The 20,779-nt window shown below is 35.5% G+C and overlaps 2 protein-coding genes across 2 annotated transcripts in view; one reads left to right on the forward strand and one right to left on the reverse strand.

Annotated features, from left to right (window-relative positions):
• The window catches only part of LOC124635013 (collagen alpha-1(XVIII) chain-like), a 158,273-nt gene that overhangs the window by 135,265 nt on the left and 2,229 nt on the right, over positions 1-20,779 (forward strand). Inside the window, exons 7-24 of the mRNA XM_047170748.1 lie at positions 2,212-2,299; positions 2,647-2,693; positions 4,545-4,658; positions 7,117-7,131; positions 8,345-8,500; positions 8,749-8,946; positions 10,174-10,341; positions 10,700-10,817; positions 11,068-11,148; positions 11,552-11,598; positions 11,894-12,103; positions 12,183-12,326; positions 13,049-13,147; positions 16,909-17,181; positions 18,649-18,750; positions 19,088-19,180; positions 19,642-19,779; positions 20,376-20,506. Coding sequence (XP_047026704.1) covers positions 2,212-2,299; positions 2,647-2,693; positions 4,545-4,658; positions 7,117-7,131; positions 8,345-8,500; positions 8,749-8,946; positions 10,174-10,341; positions 10,700-10,817; positions 11,068-11,148; positions 11,552-11,598; positions 11,894-12,103; positions 12,183-12,326; positions 13,049-13,147; positions 16,909-17,181; positions 18,649-18,750; positions 19,088-19,180; positions 19,642-19,779; positions 20,376-20,506 — 2,222 coding nt within the window. The remainder of the gene's footprint in view (positions 1-2,211; positions 2,300-2,646; positions 2,694-4,544; positions 4,659-7,116; positions 7,132-8,344; positions 8,501-8,748; positions 8,947-10,173; positions 10,342-10,699; positions 10,818-11,067; positions 11,149-11,551; positions 11,599-11,893; positions 12,104-12,182; positions 12,327-13,048; positions 13,148-16,908; positions 17,182-18,648; positions 18,751-19,087; positions 19,181-19,641; positions 19,780-20,375; positions 20,507-20,779) is intronic.
• Positions 13,140-15,320, reverse strand: LOC124635012 (cytochrome P450 6B2-like). The gene is made up of 2 exons (XM_047170747.1): positions 13,865-15,320; positions 13,140-13,582 (listed from the first exon to the last, which is right to left on the reverse strand). Exons 1-2 carry the CDS (start codon positions 15,225-15,227, stop codon positions 13,407-13,409), a joined length of 1,539 nt encoding a protein of 512 aa, XP_047026703.1. The 5' UTR covers positions 15,228-15,320; the 3' UTR covers positions 13,140-13,406.

Consider the following 20,779-nt stretch of genomic DNA (forward strand, 5'->3'; position numbering starts at 1 on the left):
AACAGAAAATACAAGGCCGAACCTATACTTAAAGAGACATCTGTTACATAGAAGATTATTAAGCTGTCAGACTTTAAAGCAGTCAAAGCAATATCTCAAAATATTAGTAAAAACTATTCATATAACCCAACTTTTCATACACATGTCAAAGCTTTAAATCTTGTCAAACATTTTTATATTTAATCACAAAAAGTTTGCAAAGACCCCGTCCAATTTTAAGAGTCGTGCAATAAAATAACTTGTGTAATAAAAATTACTGCTATGGACCGTGATCGCATAAAGCCAGGAGTAATGTCTCTTTTTAGACTTTTAAAACATTTGAAAGTCAAAGACAATCGAACTTTTAAGTATATTTTTGCCATCGAGAGTTACTTTTACGACAAGGAATGAATCACAAAAAATCATTTGACAGACGATAATACACTGTGTCGTCATATCTCCACACCCGAAAACAATCCGATTGAATAAATATGTGTCTTATTTCGACTTTTGACACCTCACATTTTTGTTCCCCGCTACCGCTCTCTGATGCACCCAAACCGCTTCCGAATCATAGGTATCGATGTCACATTGTCAAGTGGAACTGCATCATGGCGTCGTGTTTACATTCGGCATTAGATATCAACTTCAGATAAAGCTCTGCTCTGATGCTGAGCTCTGCGAATTTCGAATAACAATTCCAGTGCTCCGTAAAAATTCGCTCGGATTTCCAAACACGTTTTTGAGGATGAAATATCCTGAAGTTTTCTGAACCGCACAGGTTCTTTCAATTATTTTTAATTCCGCTTCTTGTCGTGTTTGCAAACGAGAATGTTTTTCCAAGATCAAAAAGTACCATTGGGTTTTTGAATGGGACTTTTTTGCTTGGTGTTTCTAATTATACCTTATCTACTGCCTAACATACTTTTGTAGCATCATATGCTAAGAATTTATTTCTAAAATAAAAATAAATATTAGAAAGTTCGAAGCTCAAAACTCTTTCAGAATATAGATACCCACTCTGCAATACACACCAAATCAGAAAGACCCCCAAAATTATTCCACCATTTCCAGTCAAAAAATCACCAAGAACCCGACACGAGTCTTCGCATTTTGAAGTCTGATTCGGTAATCAAAGCCTACATATCCAGTAACATTGATAAGTAGAAACTTCCTCAGACCTTTGTTCGTAGCACTCGTGTACCGCTATCGTGCGCTAACGACTCTCGTGTTTGCAGAATAAGTAACTACGTACTCCGGAACACAATAGTCAAAGCGGAATTCGCGTAATTCGCGTAACAAGATGGCAGTTGGTTCATAATGGATTTTTAGTGGGTTTAAATGATGACAGTTTTTTTGCTATGGTGCAGTAATAAAAAGATTTTTTAAGTACTTGAGCTTTAGTAAGCGACTTGAAATAGCTCAATAGGTGACGTTATATGTAACGGCTCTTAATCAAATGATGAACAATGAAAAAAGTAGACAAATGTATAGAGGTCACTTTTATGCACCCAGCAGATAAATGAAATCAAAATTCAAAATTACCCAAACGAACAGAAAATTATTGATTTTAGTTTATACTAGTAACCCACACTTTCACAATAATTAATAGTTTGTCACTTCACCCGACGCTTAAACCTAACAATAACATCCTACCAATAACAGCTATTCACTTGCTCACCATTTTGCAACAACACGCTTTATCAAAGAGGTTAGGATTGCATATTAATCATACAGTATTTACTAACATCTTAACCCTAGGAAATCCTACTGCATTAATGCCAAGACAAATCTTCTTGTTTGCTCGGAACACCCTTCTAATTGCGGGTTACATGGTGAATATTTGAACATGCCCGGTCCTACGTAATCAGGGGATTACTGAAAGGAGGTGTCCTGTTTACAAAACCTTTTTGGGGTGTATTCTGTAATAGCTGACCTGATTTTAGTGAGATTTGAATTTTAAATTTTTCAGTGCCTAAATTGAGATTGGGCCTTGAAAAGATTGCTTTTTAGCAGAAAAAAACCCTTTTGATTCAAGCAATATTAATTACTGCCAATCAATTGAATAAACTAGATTTAGCATCAAATCTAAGCTGAGAATCTTTCGAAGCACCAACCTCTATCTATCCTTTGCTACTGACCATTGACCAATATTGTCATGACTAACACAAGTTAATGTGGTAACAACCCTCTAAAGAGTTCACGTCTATTGTATTATGCTATTACCTCTAGGTGGACCAAGAAGAAGGTGACGCGGAAGGTTCTGGAAGGTACGGTACTATTCCACCGTTCCCGCCACCACCACCCGGCTTGGATGGAGGTAAGGATTCAACTCGACCCAATGTATTTTATTACGCTTATGTACAGTTCGGACAGTTGAAAGAAGTAATTTAAAATAATAAGTATTTTTTTTATTTCGTTATTAATTTGAGAAGTAATCATTGTATTTTATTTTTTATCTTTCTTAGATTAATTGTCTCGATTATCATAATTATGACTAGATAATTAAATTAACTGTTGAATTTTAAACATTTTCACCAAAAAATATTAACCGGGTGCAACTTTATACCTATGTGAAAATAAAGAACTGTGCAGATTATGTACAAAATACGAAACCTTGTAGAAATAGGTATTTTACTATTAGATATTATTCTTTTTTGTTTTCAGGCTACTCGTTACGACTGAAAGGCGAGAAAGGAGAACGCGGACCAAGGGCAAGATTTTAAAATTATTTTCATTTAGTATATTACAAGAAAAACATGTCCAGAAGATTATTGACGACATAACATCAGAATTATGGATAATTGAGGATATAGGTCAAGGATATTTTATAGAATTGAAGATAGATAGCATAGCTATAAAATAAGCCATAAATATAAGCTCTAGAATTCGAGACACAATAAATAACAATAAATTTATTCATAGTCAAACTTTGAATGGGAAAATGAAAATCCCGAAACGACAGTTTTCGAAGCGATTAACATTTTTCAAACAATACACGTATAGATTTAAAACGCCATTTAAATTCCAAAATGCTTTGGAATAACCATTTATTATAAACAAATATGTGATCGGTAACACATACCAGGTCGTTTTCATACAAAAGGTGGTCGTCCATTGTTTTGGCTTTCGATTTATAGCCCGGTTCGCCTATAGGAATCGTGTTTAGGTGCATGGGACATGTGTATGAATATATGGCTTTATTATAGACCTATCTACATTACGTTATCGCTCAAATAATTTATGGGACATGAGATACTTTAGAAATGTCAATACGTTTGCAGCCAGCTTGCTTGAATCAGGGAAAAGTTCCATAGCTTTCTCTTTGTGTAAGGCATTCAATATAGGTAAGCTATTTGCATGAATACAATAACATCATTATATTCTAAATTAAACAAGAATTAAGTTCTTTGGCCTTTACAATGGCTTCCTATTTTCATTAAAATTTAAAGTGGTTCAGTAACATCATAAATAAAAGGCATTTATTTATAAAATTCGCAAAAAATAAATAAAAAGGCTGTCGACAAACTGTCCATTGAGTATTCCTGTCAAAAAGTATGCAAGTTGAAAGATATCCGTACTCTTTTATTTACCTGTCATTGATGTCCTGTGCTTATTTTTCCTCTTTTTTATATTTTATGCTTATAAAAACCGGGAAATTAAAGCAGGATACACACTTATTACGACATAGATTTTTTTTCCAGCCATTCTACATTGAAGAAACTTTTCCCTTAAATAAAGCTCAACACTTTTATAGAACCATAAAAATTTATCGACTGTACAATTTTATAACCTGGTAACCAAAATTACATATTCGAAAGCTACGAAACTTCACTAACAACATGATATAGGGCCATTACGGCACACTTAACACGATGTTTGCTGATCGTCACAACCCTGTGTGTGCTTGAAACTGTTGCTCCACCCTAACTGAGGGAGGGTTAGGTAGATAGTTGGGTAAATATTTTATGACGTTTCATTCTTGCTTTTATAATGATACTAGCTTTTGCCCGCAACTTCGTTCGCGTGGAATAGTGACTACCAGCAGATTTTTGATTTGACCAATAGATGGCGCTATATGCCCGGAATATTTTTTTTTTTTGTAATAAAAACTATCCTATGTCCTTTCTCAAGTTTCAAACTATGTCTGTACCAAATTTCACACAAATCGGTTCAGTAGTTTAGGCGTGAAGAAAAGACAGACAGACAGACAGACAGACAGACAGACAGACAGACAGAGTTACTTTCGCATTTATAATATTAGTTTGGATTGGTGTAGTTGCGTATAGCTACTATAGGTAGCAAGTAAGGACGGAGACTCTTATGTCCAACATACGTATGTCCATTGTCCATGAAATTTTAATGTGTGAATCATTCACACATTCATAAGACCGTTGTCAATTAACTTTATCTATGAAATAATTACAAATGTTAGCAAAATTAGAACTATAATACAATTTTAAATCACTTCGGAATACCTATTTCTTCAACATCAAAGGCAACATATAATGTAAGGGGCATATTATTATGTTGTTGTATTGTTACTAACTATTGTTTCTATACAGGGTGCACCAGGAGAATCTATAAGAGGTCCGCCGGGTCCGCCCGGGCCTCCAGGACCTCCTGGTATATCTGGAACACCTGGAGTAATTGCTGAAATATCCGGCTCGGGAGATGATGTAAGTACCTACTTATATAATTGTTCAATAATGACGTAGAAGTTTTTTTCTCGTAAAATATATCAATGTATAACTAGCTGTTCCCTGAAATATCACCCGCCCGATTGAACTACTTCTTATATCAAATACAGAATATGTCACTCACAAATGCTGCAGTTGTCTATTGATAATCATTTTCACAATCTGTTTAGTAGATCAAGAGATTAGGAACCCATCATAACGTCACAAACTCACAAATAATGACACAAACCTCACATCATAATATAAGTACTGATTTTAAATCCCAAAGATCACCGTAACAACTCTACTTTAACAAACTACGTAGGTCCCCAAAAACTCTGTCGCATAATACCTGCCACACACGCCAACAGAGACAAAATTAATGACAAAACACTATCATATTTCGGTATGAATACAGCTCATTTGAAGGTTCGTTACGAGGACGTCTAAACAAGACCTCGTTACCGTCCATACGTACTGGACTGGTCGGCCCCCTACCATGGATAACAAAATGATCAGCGGAGGTGCCATAATAGAAAAACGCCTAGGAAAGTAGCGCGCCAAAATGCGGGTGGGTGAGGGACGAGAAACGTTCCTGTTTTAGTCCTAATACACCTTCTTTGGTCCGACCACTGTACCAAATATCGTTGACAGATATCTCGCCTTGTTAGTTCACTCGTAACTGATCGTTTTGGTCAGGCCCGCAGTGCGAATTTGACCTAGCCTAGAGGATGGCGCAACCTACCTGCATTATGATATCTCCGCTTATCTTTCCTTACTCCTTGGCCCTAGCCCATATCAAAGTCTAGACCGCAGAGTTCTCATTTAGCCTGCGGATATCACCTGCCTCCCCTGTAAGCAAGCATGCGAGTACCTTATGCATGGCTAAAGTTGTGGGCAGTCGCGACGCCTTACAATTAGAAATGAACGCTGATTGGCTAAAAAATGATCATCGGTGCTCTTTACATTTGGACTCTATCATGGAATTTAGTTCTATAATGGCAATTTTCTAAGTAGAAACTTTATACATAGTTTGATCTTTTTTTTAACTTTATGTACCTAGTTTAGTTTTCAGTATAGCTTAGTTGTAACTAATTTGGAAAACGTGTATCCTCTTATTCTTTATTACACACTACACACCCAACTTGGACCTTTTCTTTACTTACGGTTACAGAAACGAATATTTTTTAAATACTTAGTTTTTCGTCCCTTGTACCATACGATATAAGCATAATAGCACTATCTCTGCCTACTCCGTTGGTCACAATACGCGTAGTTATATCTAACATGAACTTGAATAGGCTATTGAAAACCAACTTTTTACATTATTCTCGGCCACTTGAAACTCGCTGTGTAAAATAAACAGTTTTTGTTATTTCATTTATTTTGTTTCGCTTTGATAGTGGTTTCAAATGAGTTGTTTTTGTATAATATGTTTATGTCTAGTTAAAATTGTAGTTTTTTTAGGTCCATTTGTTACTGTTATCATTTTCAGTCTGTATTGTACTTTGTGTGATTTATAAATTTTTAATAACGAGTCTGTTCAGTATTCATGTTATTTCATTGTTATTTATTTAGAAGAAAATGAATAACCCTATCATAAATAATATTGGTATTAACGTGTAGGCCTACAGATATAAACTCAGATTTCTATTTTATTCAATTATCGATTCATTTTCACCAGAAACCAACCCCACTACCCAATTATATCCTGCGCTGTAATAAAAAAATATGTTTCTTATATTAGTGGACCTATAGTGAGAACATTCAATATTGGCGACTAAATTGGACCATTCTGCCTGTTACAGTCGTAACAAAGTTTATTATGCTCTTGGCGCCCGTCCTACATTCGATTTGACAATATCGATTCAATTGATTCTCTCTCCAAGAGGTTTTGAGTCGATTCGACGGTGTAACGATCTTAACTAATCGAATTCGCCAATCTCTACAGTCATTTGTTTCTATTCTTTTAGTTCTTAAGAACTAATTTCATTTTTGTTTTCAAGTACTATTAATCGTCTGGAGTTCTTTTAATCGTCAGCTTATACTTTTCTTAATTGAATGTTATTAGAAATTCTATTGATACTAATTAATGTTCCAAAGTTTTTAAAATCTGTTTTCTAAGCCTTTCATGAATCACAACTGACTATTCATAGACTAAGTACCTGGTAAATATGTAGTACTAGCCGTTTTCCCGCGGTTTCACCCACGTCCCGTGAGAGCTACTGCCCGCACCGGGATAAAATATAGCCTATGTTACTCGCAGATAATATAGCTTTCTAATGGTGAAAGAATATTTAAAAGCAGTCCAGTAGTTTTTGAGTTTATCCATTATAACCAAACAAACAAAGTTTTCCTCTTTATAATATTAGTATAGATATACTTATATATTTCAATTGTTATCTGTATTTATTTAAATTGTTATTTCTTTTTTCCTGCACCTCTGGCACCGACACAGAAGAGTACAGTCAAGGTTAGTATAGTCTTTACCTAATATTATTTTATCTTACTAACTAAAATTACTGTTCAAACATAATATTCTAGGATACTTATAACATTTTCAGCTTTACACATTATATACTCCTCTTATCTATCAAAAACAATCTTACTTTCTTCTCTTACTTCACACGAATCTTTGTTACAACTGCACTTTTACTCTATCTTTCCAAATCCTCCAATAATTAGTACAAAAATGCAAACACTACACAATTTAAATTAATCGAAAAAACAAACCATCTTCTAGTTTCCTCCAAACTCCACTTACTTTTAATATAATTTTATGGAATAAAATCAGCAGAGCAAACTACACCGTAATATGAACCCCCTATAATGTGAAAATGTTTCCGCCTGAATGTGTTTTGCATAATACGAGATAACTTGACAGCCTTAATGAGGCTCGGATCCTTTGCAAACCTCAACACAACTTGAGGAACAAACATTACACAATGACCGAGGGTTGTTATTCGATAAAAATAATCAGTATCATTACACTCCACTTCTACTCAGTCGTTAGCACAATTAGACGTACAAAAGTAGGTTTAGTAATTAATTTAATTCAATTGAAACCACATTCCTGTAGTGCAGAATTTGGCAGTGTGCCTATTTGGTCGACCACCCTATTCGAAAGCCACATTAGAGTGTGCCTTGATCAATACAACAGCATATTCCTAATTGGTGTTTTGTTAGTGCCGCTGCCAAACCGGTAACAGTTTATTTTCGCTTCTAAATAAATGGATGCTCCAATATTGTGGTTATTTGTAACTAATCTTAGGAATAGGTCTTGAGAGTTTCGTATGAAACATTCGACCTCTTACTTACTACCCTTGTATTTTAAAAGGCCTATATTCCGAGACTAAAGATCAAGTGTAATTCATTCCTTAATACTTAACTGTACATTGAGTATCTATACAGACCTTTTTTATCTTTACAAACCCTTATATTTCCGATAAAGGTACTTGTAACAACTTTTCGTCGACTTCACAATGGAATCCTAAATTAAAAGTACTTGATCCAAAAACGGTTCATGGTAACTAACTTCGATAAGAATCGCGAATTTTTGCTTGATTTCACGTTCTAGACTAATCCCTTAACGAGATATTCTCAATTTTGTTTCGAGTGGATGAATCCGGGGGTTCTTAATCAACAGTGAAAGGTTCGTAGTATATTCGTTTCGTTTTCTTCAGCAGCAGATCTTCGGAGAGAACTACGTGTCCATGGGTCAATGTGGGTGCAATTCTAGTACAATCCTTGCACTTCTGCAAACAGCGCCTGAGTTAAAGGGACCTCCCGGTCCTCCGGGAATTACCGGTGCTGATGGACGCACTGGCTCACCTGGGCTACCTGTAAGTATTACTTACATTATTTTTGTGTCGATTTACTAAAAGTGTGAATGAAGCTGCAATCTTATGTCATAAGACAGGTATTTCAGTCGTTATTTTATTCAATTTAATAATGTAAGATAGTTTACTTAAAACATTTTTAGATTATTTTGTTTATTGTTCAGAATAAAAAAACCCTCAGAATAGAATTATTTTAGATTTTATAGTGCTCTGATAATTACGTGCTCATTCTTTAAAACTATGTTTTACAGGGTCAACCAGGATCACCAGGTGAGCGTGGTCCTATAGGACCACGAGGAGATAAAGGAGACAGAGGTGACAGCGGCCCAAGGGGTCCCGAAGGACCAGCGGGTGCTAAAGGAGAGGCGGGAGTAGACGGGAGACCAGGTGCTGTAGGTCCGCCGGGCCCGCCTGGGCCACCAGGAGCATCAGATTACAGTAACTTTGATGTAAGAACCAATCTGTGGTATTGATTCTTTTAATCAGCTATTTGAGCTTCAATATAGCCAACATATTTGTGTTGTATCGCTAAAATAAAGATTAGTAAAGTTGCAGATAGATAACCAAAATAAAATGCCAGCCAGCATTTATCATGTGAACATGTTTTATCACTTTTCATAAAGTAAACCTGAAATAAAAACAGAGGACATTCTACCATATTTTCAGATGAGAAGTAATAAAATAATGAAAACGCTGTTTTATGTTAGCTGAAAATAGATTGAATTTGAGTTAAAATTATGCTATAGCAAAAATAGACTCATTGCCTAAATTCTAATGCGAGTGTGACTTTTTATCATTTTCATGCCATCCATTTCTATTAATTTAGTCAAATTGGAAGCCTAGACAAATATACAAGGTAAGTTTTAGGAAAGATTAAATATGTATCGTTGCTTTCTTAAGCTAAGAAATCTTTTGTTTATCATTAGTCTATATCTATAAAAAGTTTGCTTGAGCAAGAAGCTCTATTTATAGAACGACAAAACTAGATTTATAAATCGAATTATGTAGTCACTTATCTAAGCCAGTCTTTTTAATAACTAGTAATGCCGTACAATTAGAATTTATGAAGATTATTATTATCCAACAATAAAATAACACCTCAACTTCCAAAACGAGAAACATCGTTAACAAGGAGTCTACTAAAAGAATCGATCTTACCCGATCACCTTCATTGTCAAGTCATTTTGTTTGTGACTGAAACGAATTGCTTTTTGGAGGCAACGATTGTGCCCGCTTTAGCAAACAAACCACTCCGAATAACTTGGGCAGAAGTGTGAAAGTAGCTTGTTCACTGTTGATTTATACCGACGACAGGCCCAGATAAGGGAATTTATTTGAAAAGCCTCTCCCAAAGTTTTGTCATGTGTATCGTCTGTATAAAAATAATTTGGATCTTCCCGTAGGCTTCTTTGTTCGAAGTTCTGTTATTTTCTCCGGTTTGTTTACTTTCTGAATAAAAATTTGACAGTATTGGAAATATATTGATGTTTTAACAATTTAAACTGAATTCAATAAATGTGTTTTCATTGGAGTTAGAAAAGTGAGTCACAGACAAGTGGGTCACAACGACTTTTAAGAGCTCGAATAAAAATTTATACTAAATTAGGTTTTTGACAATATTTCAACCTTATTTTTTTTGTTATATAAAAATAAAACATCGGATACCTATGTAATAGGAATCCCTTCTTGGCTCTTACGGAGGAGCTATCGGCAGACCAGGGGCCCCTGGACCTAAGGGTGACGCTGGACAGCCAGGACCAGTCGGACCACAAGGCGAACGTGGCTTCCCAGGACATAAAGGAGAGAGGGGACAATCGGGTGTAGGTGGAACTAAAGGAGATAGGGTAAGTAAAAATGTAAAGAATATAGTTTCGTATGATAACATAGATAATTTTATTGCAAAGTCATGATTACGATGCATACCAATATAATTTAAATGATCGTTAAGCGTCTTATTTATTAGGTACCGTCGAAAATTTGATTATCAAGAAAATAATAGACATCGACCCCTTCCAAATACAAAACACTTTTGAAGATCTTACATATCTTCTCTATCTCCTTTAAATACACCTCAGATTCAACAATGGGATTTTATCACATTTTGAAATCTGAGATAGTATCTGATACAAACGCTACGATCTTGTGTATGTAAGTAGAAATAAACTAAAGAAACCACTTATGCAATTCAAATTATGTACCCAGGGTCACCCGGGACCACAAGGGGAGCGAGGTTACAAAGGAGATCGTGGCAGCCCAGGGTTGGATGGAAGACCAGGTATCCCAGGCGCTAGTGGAAGACCAGCTGACAAAGGAGAAAAAGGTAACAACAGACTTGTTGTTGTAAGTTTACAACATAATCTCGCTGTCTCGTGGAATCATGTATTCTATAGGCACATATATCAAAGGCATATATAGTCAAAGTCGAAACCATTTTAAATAGAGTTGACATGTCCTGTCTTTCTTGTTTGTTGTTTAGCATTTTAGTAAGCTACATGAATGTCAATTATCATTATATAATATTATCTTCTGATCTTCAATTGTTGATTTATATTTATATTGCCATTGTATAGGTGAACGAGGCGAACCGGGTCCACCAGGACCTCCAATCATCGGTTCGTTCAGTCCTGATGATGCTGAATTCCTAACAGCAGGTACTTTAGCTCACCCCCTTCTAATTACCACGTAATTCAAATCACAATTTAATTTTAAATGAATAATGATATAAAATAGATAATTTTCCTTAAAAGTACTCTTTGTAGAATTCCATCTCATCTACAAGCTCAAATCACTAAACAAGATTTATAATTAGCAAATATTGTGTCTCAAACATACCACACAATCCACATAGTCTTACTACCATCATGAACTTTATCAAAAATATTTGGTTTAAGTATACAGTAGAATAATTTTAATCCATAATTACAGACCATTATAATGGACGTCACGTGCATCACAATTTTAAATGTTTTTGTCTGATTTTGTTTTGCCAGTCACAAAAATGCTGTAAAAAATTCATTCGCATGTTTACTAACAAATAGAAATTCATATTTAAAGGACAAAGGCAGGCAGGGGCTGCCTTGAAAGGAGACAAAGGTGAAAAGGTGAGGTTCTGAATTCATTATTCAAACACCAATTAGGTTGGGGCGAATTCGTGAACGCTTGAGAATCCCCCCATCTTGTATTCATTGATGGCATTATTATGAGATGTGAGGTGACTTTTAATTGGGTAAATACCGAAGCTTGTAATTGATGTCGATGTTGTTGATTCTATTTATAACTTCTTCAATTAACTATTCATTGGAATTTGGGAGCATGTCATGTTCTCCCATAATTATAGAACTTTTCTATTCTAGTCAGGTCATACTTTGTTTCTCTTAACACATTGACATGCAACAGGGTGAAAAAGGCGGTCGAGGTAATGACGGCCCACCCGGGTTTCCGGGCAAGGATGGTAATGCGGGTGAACGTGGCGACATTGGACCATCGGGCATGCCCGGAACTCCTGGCCCGCCGGGAACACCTGGATTGAAAGGAGAGAGGGGAGAGAGAGGCCCACCTGGCCCTATCAGTGTTACCATGGCTGGATCTGACATTGTTACTATCAAGGTATGGTATACAGCACTGGACACATGCAATAAAATATTTTCTCAAGTCTTCGAATTTCATAGCTACTTAATAATAACAGGGTGACAAAGGTGACGCAGGCTTGCGAGGAAGAAGAGGTAGGCCTGGGCCCGCTGGACCTAAAGGATCTTCTGGAAATCCCGGCCCTCCTGGACCTCCTGGCAGGCCTGGGGATAAAGGAGATATCGGCCTACCTGGATGGATTGTAAGTTGTAGCTCATAGATATAGATACACCAGAATATAATTTGTGGTGACCAATTTAAAAGGAGATCTGGGTGGGTCATGTACTATGAATGGGCTTATGCACATTGCTTTATTTCCAACTCAAGTTCAGTTCTTTATGATAAAAAATGAAAAAATATAGCAAAGAAAATTCGCTTCCTGGACTATTCATAATATAATGACGTGAGCGAATCCAACCAACTTATACTTATCGATATAATTACACTTGTCCAGGTTTTTATGCTTACGACTGTTAATTGCAATAATTACACAGCTTTTAGTGTACATTCATAAACATCGAACGTCACAGAATTCACCCTTGACATTCAAACAATAGTTGTGACGTCTTTCTGTCTGTCAGTTAAATCTACAGTTAAGAACTGCATAAATTAACTCTTAATTCACAATACAATATGACAACAAAAAGTAGAGCACGTGACAGGGTGTGATAAATATTCATTATATTTGTTTTTAACTACTTAATAATTTGCTTGCGCTTGTTGATAAATGTTTAAGATTTAAAACATTTTATTAAGTCATTGTTATTTCTTTCCCATGCTGCATAGAATGCGAAGGTAAAAACGTGTTTACAATACATTTTCGTTTTTCTTTCATGGTAATAGTTACTCCTTAAAAATATATTCCAGTGAATCACTATTATCAGCAAACTGAAAATGGGCGTTTTAAATTACTTTTGATTACAGGGTCGTCCAGGCACATTAGGACCACCGGGGCATCAAGGACCAGCAGGACCAAAAGGGGAGAAAGGGGATCCAGGAGTTAACATCTTAGACGTTTCAATGGTAAAAATATTTATTTTATCACCAACACAAATTACCTCTTGTATTTCGTAAAGTAATAAAAATAGTAGCATTACAACTTGGTAGCATGTATGATAATAATGCAGTTCATTTAAGCTACTTGACCAGACACTTACATTTAAAATATATATTTTAGGCACTGGAATCAAAACCAGTTTTTATCACGTTGAAATTAAATCACATTACATTCACTGTATTCCAAAAGGTTATATTATCCACTCAATCACTTTTTAAAGACAGTCTAGTTTTTTTCGCGTCTTCTTATTTTAAGAGGTAGGCCTCCTACGAAACCTTCGGAGACGATTCCTGTTGGTTCCGGTAACGGGTCTCGTACAGTGCAAGCAGCAGGTTCCACTGAGTACTTGTGTAAAACTGCAGCAAGTCCAGCCATTGACTGCATCTGTCCTAATCTGGCACCTGTAGTAACGAAAGATACACTTAAAATACCGATCAGAAAATAATTTATAATATTATAAGATGTTTTAAGTATTCGAGGTTTGTATGTCTGTATTTGTTTATTCAATTTTATGTTTGGTGTTAATAACGAATTGGTGTTTTTTTGTTCTATTAGCATGTTGAGATATTTTGTCGGGACTGTTGGAATTCAGGTGCGTTTCCCCGCTAGAAATTTCACTTTGAATATTAAAATATAAATCAAATGTAGGTAAACGTATTTGTAGTAATTGAGGAGTAACTTACCAACACAGGAACGAGGTCCCTCTCCAAAAGGCAAATATACAAAATTCTTTATGTCTTCTTTTGTGCCTTCATTGAATCTCTCAGGGTCAAACTTGTGTGGTTCCCTGAAGTATTTCTCATCTCTATGAATAGCTTGAATTGGTATCATTAATTTAACGTCTTGATTGATTGTTAAATTAATCTCTGGGATAGTATATTCAGGAACACAACACATTCTCACTAAATAAGCCACAGAGGGATACATTCTCATGGATTCGTAAAATGCCATTTCTAAATAATGCATCTCTTTGACCGCATCGTACGTTAGCTTATTGTTATGTTTAGCTAGCACTGTGTCAATTTCTTCCTGCACTTTTTTCTGATACTCAGGGTGGAATGCTAGTTGATGTAGTGTGTAACTAGAAGCCGTTGACGAAGTTTCAAAACCAGCACCGAAGAAAACAAAAGCTTGAGCAGTCATCAATAAATCATCCATTTCTAATTCAACTATTTTAGATGTACCATCTTCGTTCTTCTTTTCAATAGACTCTCCAATGATTTTGCCTTTTTGTCTGAGCTCCAACATTAAGTCTATGAAATCATTTCGACCAGATGGTTTATAATTTCTATTCTTTAGCACCGTTTCAACTAAATGTCTCATGTTTGCTTCTAGTTCTGGTGATAAGAAATGCATATTTTTACACAATTCGGGAAACATAATTTTGAGAGCTCCCGCAACTGCGTCTCTGAATCTTCGTTCAAATATTCTTTTACCCAGTTTTCTAAAATGCGAATTTTCATCATTTAATGAATCCATATTTATACCAAACGCACATACACCGATGAAATCTGTAGTATATCTTGCCATAAGTTCTCTGACATCATAATATTCTTTGTTAACCACTTCTTCTGTAATGATCTGTAGTTTCTCTGCTCTATCTGTGATAATATGGAACATAGCCTTAAGTTTGCCAGTACTGAAAGCCGGTGTGAATCTCTGTCTGATCAAACGCCATAAATCTCCATCAGCGAAGAAAATATTCTTTAGTAGGGGTTCTATGACTGTCTTGTGTGGATTGAACCCTCTCGAATGGAAATATTGAAAGTCTGTTACAAGGATTCGCTTGATAATTTCTGGATCTCTTACTACTAATTCTGGTGCCGTTCCTCTGAAGAATCCCACTACTTTTTCTTCTGGATATTTGTTGTATACTTCAGTTGCCATCATAGCCATGCTGGCTTGTTGTAGAAACTGTTGCAAGTTTGTACCAAAAATAGGTATCGGTTTGTCATGTTTGATGCCTCGTTTCTTCCAATAATCGAATGTCCGAGTTCCGTATAAATAGAGAGACACTAGAGCAACTATCACTAATATGAGGAACATTTTGTTTGAGTTAATTCACATAAGTTCACGATCCTTGTCCACACTACGCGATGCGAATGTCAACTACTGACGACTCGAGTCTGCGTACGCATATAAAGATATAATAGTGAACACAGTACAATAGGAATCCGTTAGCGATCTGTTTCGCGTTATCTCGTTGTTTATCAACATAAAAAAATAATCGCTGCTGATAATAATTTGCACAAAAAATATAACAGTCCATTTGGTTTAAATTATTTTGTTTTGATAATTTTCATGTGACGCGTAATCTTTATATAATTACACTTTTAAATAATCTAAAATATTTTTAATATGCAGACATTGCAATTTTTTAAAGCAATTGTATAATAAACATATTTCTTAAGAACACCCAATGTACCCAATGTAGGGTAAAGCTATCAAAAAATACCTAATCTTGACGTAAAGATAAGATCTATTCATGATGACTCATCATTTTGATAAGTCACTTCATTGTATTCTTTTGTACTCTTAACTTTTCAAAATTCGTGAAAAAAAATATATACTTACACTTAGGGTACCATATTATGCTCTAGTAGTCATAATTTATATTCTGCAAATCAAATGTGTGTAAAAAATATTATACGCAGGCAATTTCGGTAATATATACAAATATACATACAATATTGTTTCAAGGCCATCTTGATCATTATCATTGTAATGTATGTAGTTGTTTGACCTGTTGTTGCTAAAAATAAACTTTTAGGCCTAAAATTGGTGATGCGATATTCAATCAAGGTTTTATTGAAGGCACATTCAATAATGCAGCACACATTATTGTAACAATAGAAGATCTAACGATCAGAGATAATACCCACACTATCTATGTGGAAGATAATTTTATTATTGTTAAGAGTGAATGCTACGAACCAAAATTCAAAAACCTTGCCTACCACTGCTATTTCTCCACCACCTAAAATTAGACTGGGAGAAAACGCCCAAGGCGTTAAGTCCACCACTGTACAAAATGTGCATGAAGTATTAATAAATAAATAAATATCATGCAACAAAATATTGATATTAAAACCCAAACCATTTATTTGCCAAAAAAAAAACATCTTTTGTCCACGAAAAAGGGTAACTTCCTGTGACCCTCAACCTCTTTATAGGAAAATTATCCCGACGGGAGAACGCCATAAAACAAAGTTCCCCACCGCCAGTAAACTGAGATTTTCTGTGTCATCCGTAAGCTTACAACTTTGGAGTTTATAGGGAACTCGTTTTATCGTGTTTATGTGGCTATATCTCATGACTTATGAATTGTAAGGAAGAAACGAACATTTTCTGGTGATACTTTTCAAATTGTGACACGTAGATACTTTTTACAACAAGCAAATAAAATTAAGCGTAGGTACCTTCTTGTTTTTGTACCTTTGGCATTATTCGTTTGTTTTTGTTTCGTCTATAGGAATTATATATTATAGATACGACCAAATTAAATTTCGTTGCATTTTTTTTTAAATAACGCAGCTTAAGTTTATCTTGCGAGGTTGTTCCACGCAGAGGCGTATCTACCCGTAGCTGCCCCTAGTTTCAATATTTCTCCTTTTAAAGACAAAAGGTGTGAGGAACTATGTTTTGTAAAATTAACTTTTAAGAAATTACTTCTTATTTTCATTTTTATTAGTCTACTAATTTATCAACATAATCTTTCCCTAAACAGTTCAAAGGCGAAAAGGGTGAGCGAGGCTTCGATGGTCTCCCCGGCTTACCCGGAGTACCTGGTCCTTCCGGCCCTCCCGGGCCCTCTGGGTCTCTGTCTGAAGCTATTCAGTACCTCCCAGGACCCCCCGGTCCTCCTGGCCCGCCTGGACCTCCGGGACCTCCTGGGGTATCCGTAGTTGGCCCAAAAGGAGAACCAGGATTCAGCCATTATGAAGAACACCCAGTTCATGGAAATACTAAGTTTTATGGAAGACCGAGTAAGTTCTTTCAAGTACATTGCATATGTTTTAATTAAGATAGGTTGTAATGTTTTTCTAAAAGCTACACTATTATCTGGGTATAGAAGGACATCACTGAAACCAAACTTTGAGCAACTAAACATGTTGAACATGTGAACATTAAATAGAAACGAAAATTGAAGTTTTTTTTTATCTATTAATGTATAAAGCATATATTACATAAATCATGCTTTATCGTAATCTGTAGACTTGTAATTCCTGATTGTTTTTTGGCTAAGAGATAAAAAGTACACGCCTTCTATTCATGTCATTTTCATAACGTGTAAGTAAATGTCATGTATTCAACGAAATTCAATCTGTTATATCTTATTCTGTGTCTGTTCACGCTGCATTCCAAAAGTTATAAAGAGCCCTCTTGACGAACTTAAGGCCCTAAAGGAACTGAAAGACCTGAAAGAGAGGGACAGAGATAGACACGGTAAGTATAATAGCGCTTTCACACTGGTCGATTTAACGTTTGGCTTTTCCGAGCGACACTGTGGTTCGGTTCGTTCAATTCACAACTGGTTGGAATCAAACAATTGACAACTAACCTTAACAGCTTTTTGCCTCTCGGTATAATTGTGTCTATCCGCCAGTGTGAAAGCTCTGAAATAAATATGCAACAAAATAACATTTCCTATAAATAGATCCTAATAAATTAATAATTAATAATATAATTAGTCAAACATAGCTTTGCGTCACCGAGTCTTATAAAAACTGGCTCTCCTCTGTTTTTCTATAAAGTCAAAGTTTGTTTGTTGGACTATGACGTTAAAACAGATGGACCAATTGTGGTTTTGGCTTGAAGACAAGTTGTACCTTGGGAACGGAAACAGGTACCTCGTGTAGGTGTAGGATACGGGAGGCAGACGAAGTCGTGGTAAAATCTAATAAAAAAATAATTTAAAAAATATGGTTAAACCTCCTTAGCTACCAATCTCTCTGTACCTATTTCAATTAATTCTGTGTTATGTTTGTACGTAAACAATCAATTTAATATGTACGTAGGTAGCTAGGCACCCATAATCTTACTTAATTAACCAAATCCGTTATTATCTGTCAAACTTAATGATAAAGGTATCATGAAGATATGGTAGGTAAATTATTTTATGTTGTACCAGAAGCAGCTATTTTATCAGTTTGACGTAATTTAAATTCTTTCAATCAAAATAACTGTCACTACCCGTAAGTTAAATGAAGACATATTTTTTTCTAAGACATCTTTTATAGCTAAGAATAAGTAGAACTGTTTATATTTTAGTATGTCAATATAATAAAACATGATTTTAGAAAACTGGTCCTTTGACCATGTCTCGTCCTTTTGTACAAGTATTAAAAGCGGTAACTAAAATTGTACCTACATTCTGTCTCAGTCAGTTTAATCAAAATATAATATAGTTCGTCCTTGAAAAAATTCTGCGTATTCTAACTTGACTTCATTCCCAGGACCAATCCAGTCACATCCAGCCACTCATCATCACCATACTGAGGAGCCGAACAAATCGGTGCAATCGGTGCCTGGTGCCGCCGTGTTCCAGACAACTGAGGAAATGTTAAAGGTAAAACAAATAAATCTGTGTCAATTTTAAATTAAAATATTTTAGGTAAGTATATGTAAAATATCACAAGAAGTTTTAGGTGTGCTGCCAACCTACATTCCGGGATAATTAAATCTTTCTTTTTTGTAGCTTTCATTACATCCTGTCAGTGGCACTTGTGTCGCAAAAATCTTGATATTCAATTAAAACCAACATTTTTGCAAGTGGTCTTTCATCTAGAAATTGCTTTATTATACCTTTTATGCTGTAATTAAACAGAATTCTATTTAAAAAAAAAAACATTGTTACCCACACTTTTTTCTAAAGCCAGTTTGTTCATCAAACATTTTGATTTCAGCTCGCATCATCGAGCCCAGTGGGCGCACTGGGTTACGTTGTCGAAGAGCAGGCTTTGTTCGTCAAAGTTAATTCCGGATGGCAATACGTACTGGTGAGTTTTGTACTAACAACTGCATACTGCATAAGCTACGGATTTTCACTAAATCGAATGGTACGATCGAATAGTGGCAATTCGAATGCGCTGTCTACTCAACTAATCTCGGTTTCCTGCTCAAATTATAGATAAATGTTTGATAAAATGCTATTTGTATGTGGACTCGATTACTTTTTGTTTGTGGTGGTTCGATTTACTTTTGAATAGGTTTTTAAAAAATTTGCACGACCACGTTTTATTCTGTGGATAGGTAGAGTGTAAAATATGTTTTACACTAATACAAAAAGAACATAACAATAGACTTTGAAAACAATTAGTCACAAACAACCTTTTGAAGGAACTAAATAGTCAATAAACGTAATGCGGAGACAGAACCCCATCACTAACTTTCAGCGTTAGCCAAACAACGAAAATATTACGTACTGCTTAAAATAAAATATGTTTTCTTTTCCCAACAGTTAGGGTCCCTGGTAACGCAAGCTGCGCCATCGCACCCGACTCCTGCGCCGGTACCTCCTCCAATGCAAGCTGCCAGCTTAGTCCATGTACCACCAATATCGAACCTGGTTGAAAATTCACCCGTCGTTGGACCAAGTGTAAGTGTTCCAAACTCAAAATCATTTTTTTTCAAATTGGCCTATCAAGCCTCTTTCGAAACGCCAAGCTAGTTGCACGGAGTGGGATTCATGGAAAAGAACCGGCAAGAAACTCCGTAGACTTCAAAAGAGGCTTTTTAATTAGTTGGTACTTTGTAACAATTGCCTGATACGTGCAGTATTTCCTTGTGTAGAACTAATTTTGCGATACTTATCTTCAGCTACGGACTGTCATGGTAATAAATTGCCATGGCATAGACTGCCGATAGGTATTTGTTTTCATATCGTGTTCGAGTCACTTTTGTCAAGTCATGCCAAATAGGTGTGACAAGATTATTTCGCTGCATTTTAGTAAATCTGCAATAACAAATAAAGTATTATGTTATAAGTGACTCGAATCGATTACAAGATACGAGCAGTAATCCCTATCGGAATGCACCTAATACTTTTTAAATTTATACACTAATAATGACTGTATGCTGACTGACTAAAGACTTAAATGCTGCCACCACAGTCATATACCATGCTGCCACTGTTGTTCTGTAGAGCACGTATTCTTAAAATATAAATTCTTTAATAATTAAATATTTCACCAGCTCCACCTAGCAGCACTGAATGAGCCTTTACCAGGGAACATGCATGGTATACGCAGAGCTGACTACGCGTGCTATCGTCAAGGAAGACGGGCTGGATTGAGAGGGACCTTCAGAGCTCTGCTGACGAGCAAGTAAGTCATAAAAACTACTTTTGATGTAAATTAACTGATGTGGAATAATATGTAATTGTTTGAAATGACAGTCTTAATTCAAACCTGCATTATTTAGATAACTTATCACGCCCACCTGCCGAAATTTAAATAAATACATACATTTAAAATAAAATACGTTGATTAAAACCGCACTCAATGCAGCATAGTTTCATATAAAACCACAAAACATTCACTAATTCGAAAAACGTGTAATTAACTGTTTTAAATTTCGAACCACAATACGGCACAAAA

The sequence above is a fragment of the Helicoverpa zea genome, chromosome 12, assembly GCF_022581195.2.
Source record: "Helicoverpa zea isolate HzStark_Cry1AcR chromosome 12, ilHelZeax1.1, whole genome shotgun sequence".
In the NCBI taxonomy this organism is placed as follows: Eukaryota; Metazoa; Arthropoda; class Insecta; order Lepidoptera; family Noctuidae; genus Helicoverpa; species Helicoverpa zea.

Coding starts and splice junctions, on each gene's coding strand:
- LOC124635012 (XM_047170747.1), bottom strand. CDS start 15,227: ATGTTCCTCATATTAGTGATAGTTGCTCTAGTGTCTCTCTATTTATAC. Junction 13,583..13,864: donor GGGACCTCGTTCCTGTGTTG/GTAAGTTACTCC, acceptor TCGTTACTACAG/GTGCCAGATTAGGACAGATG.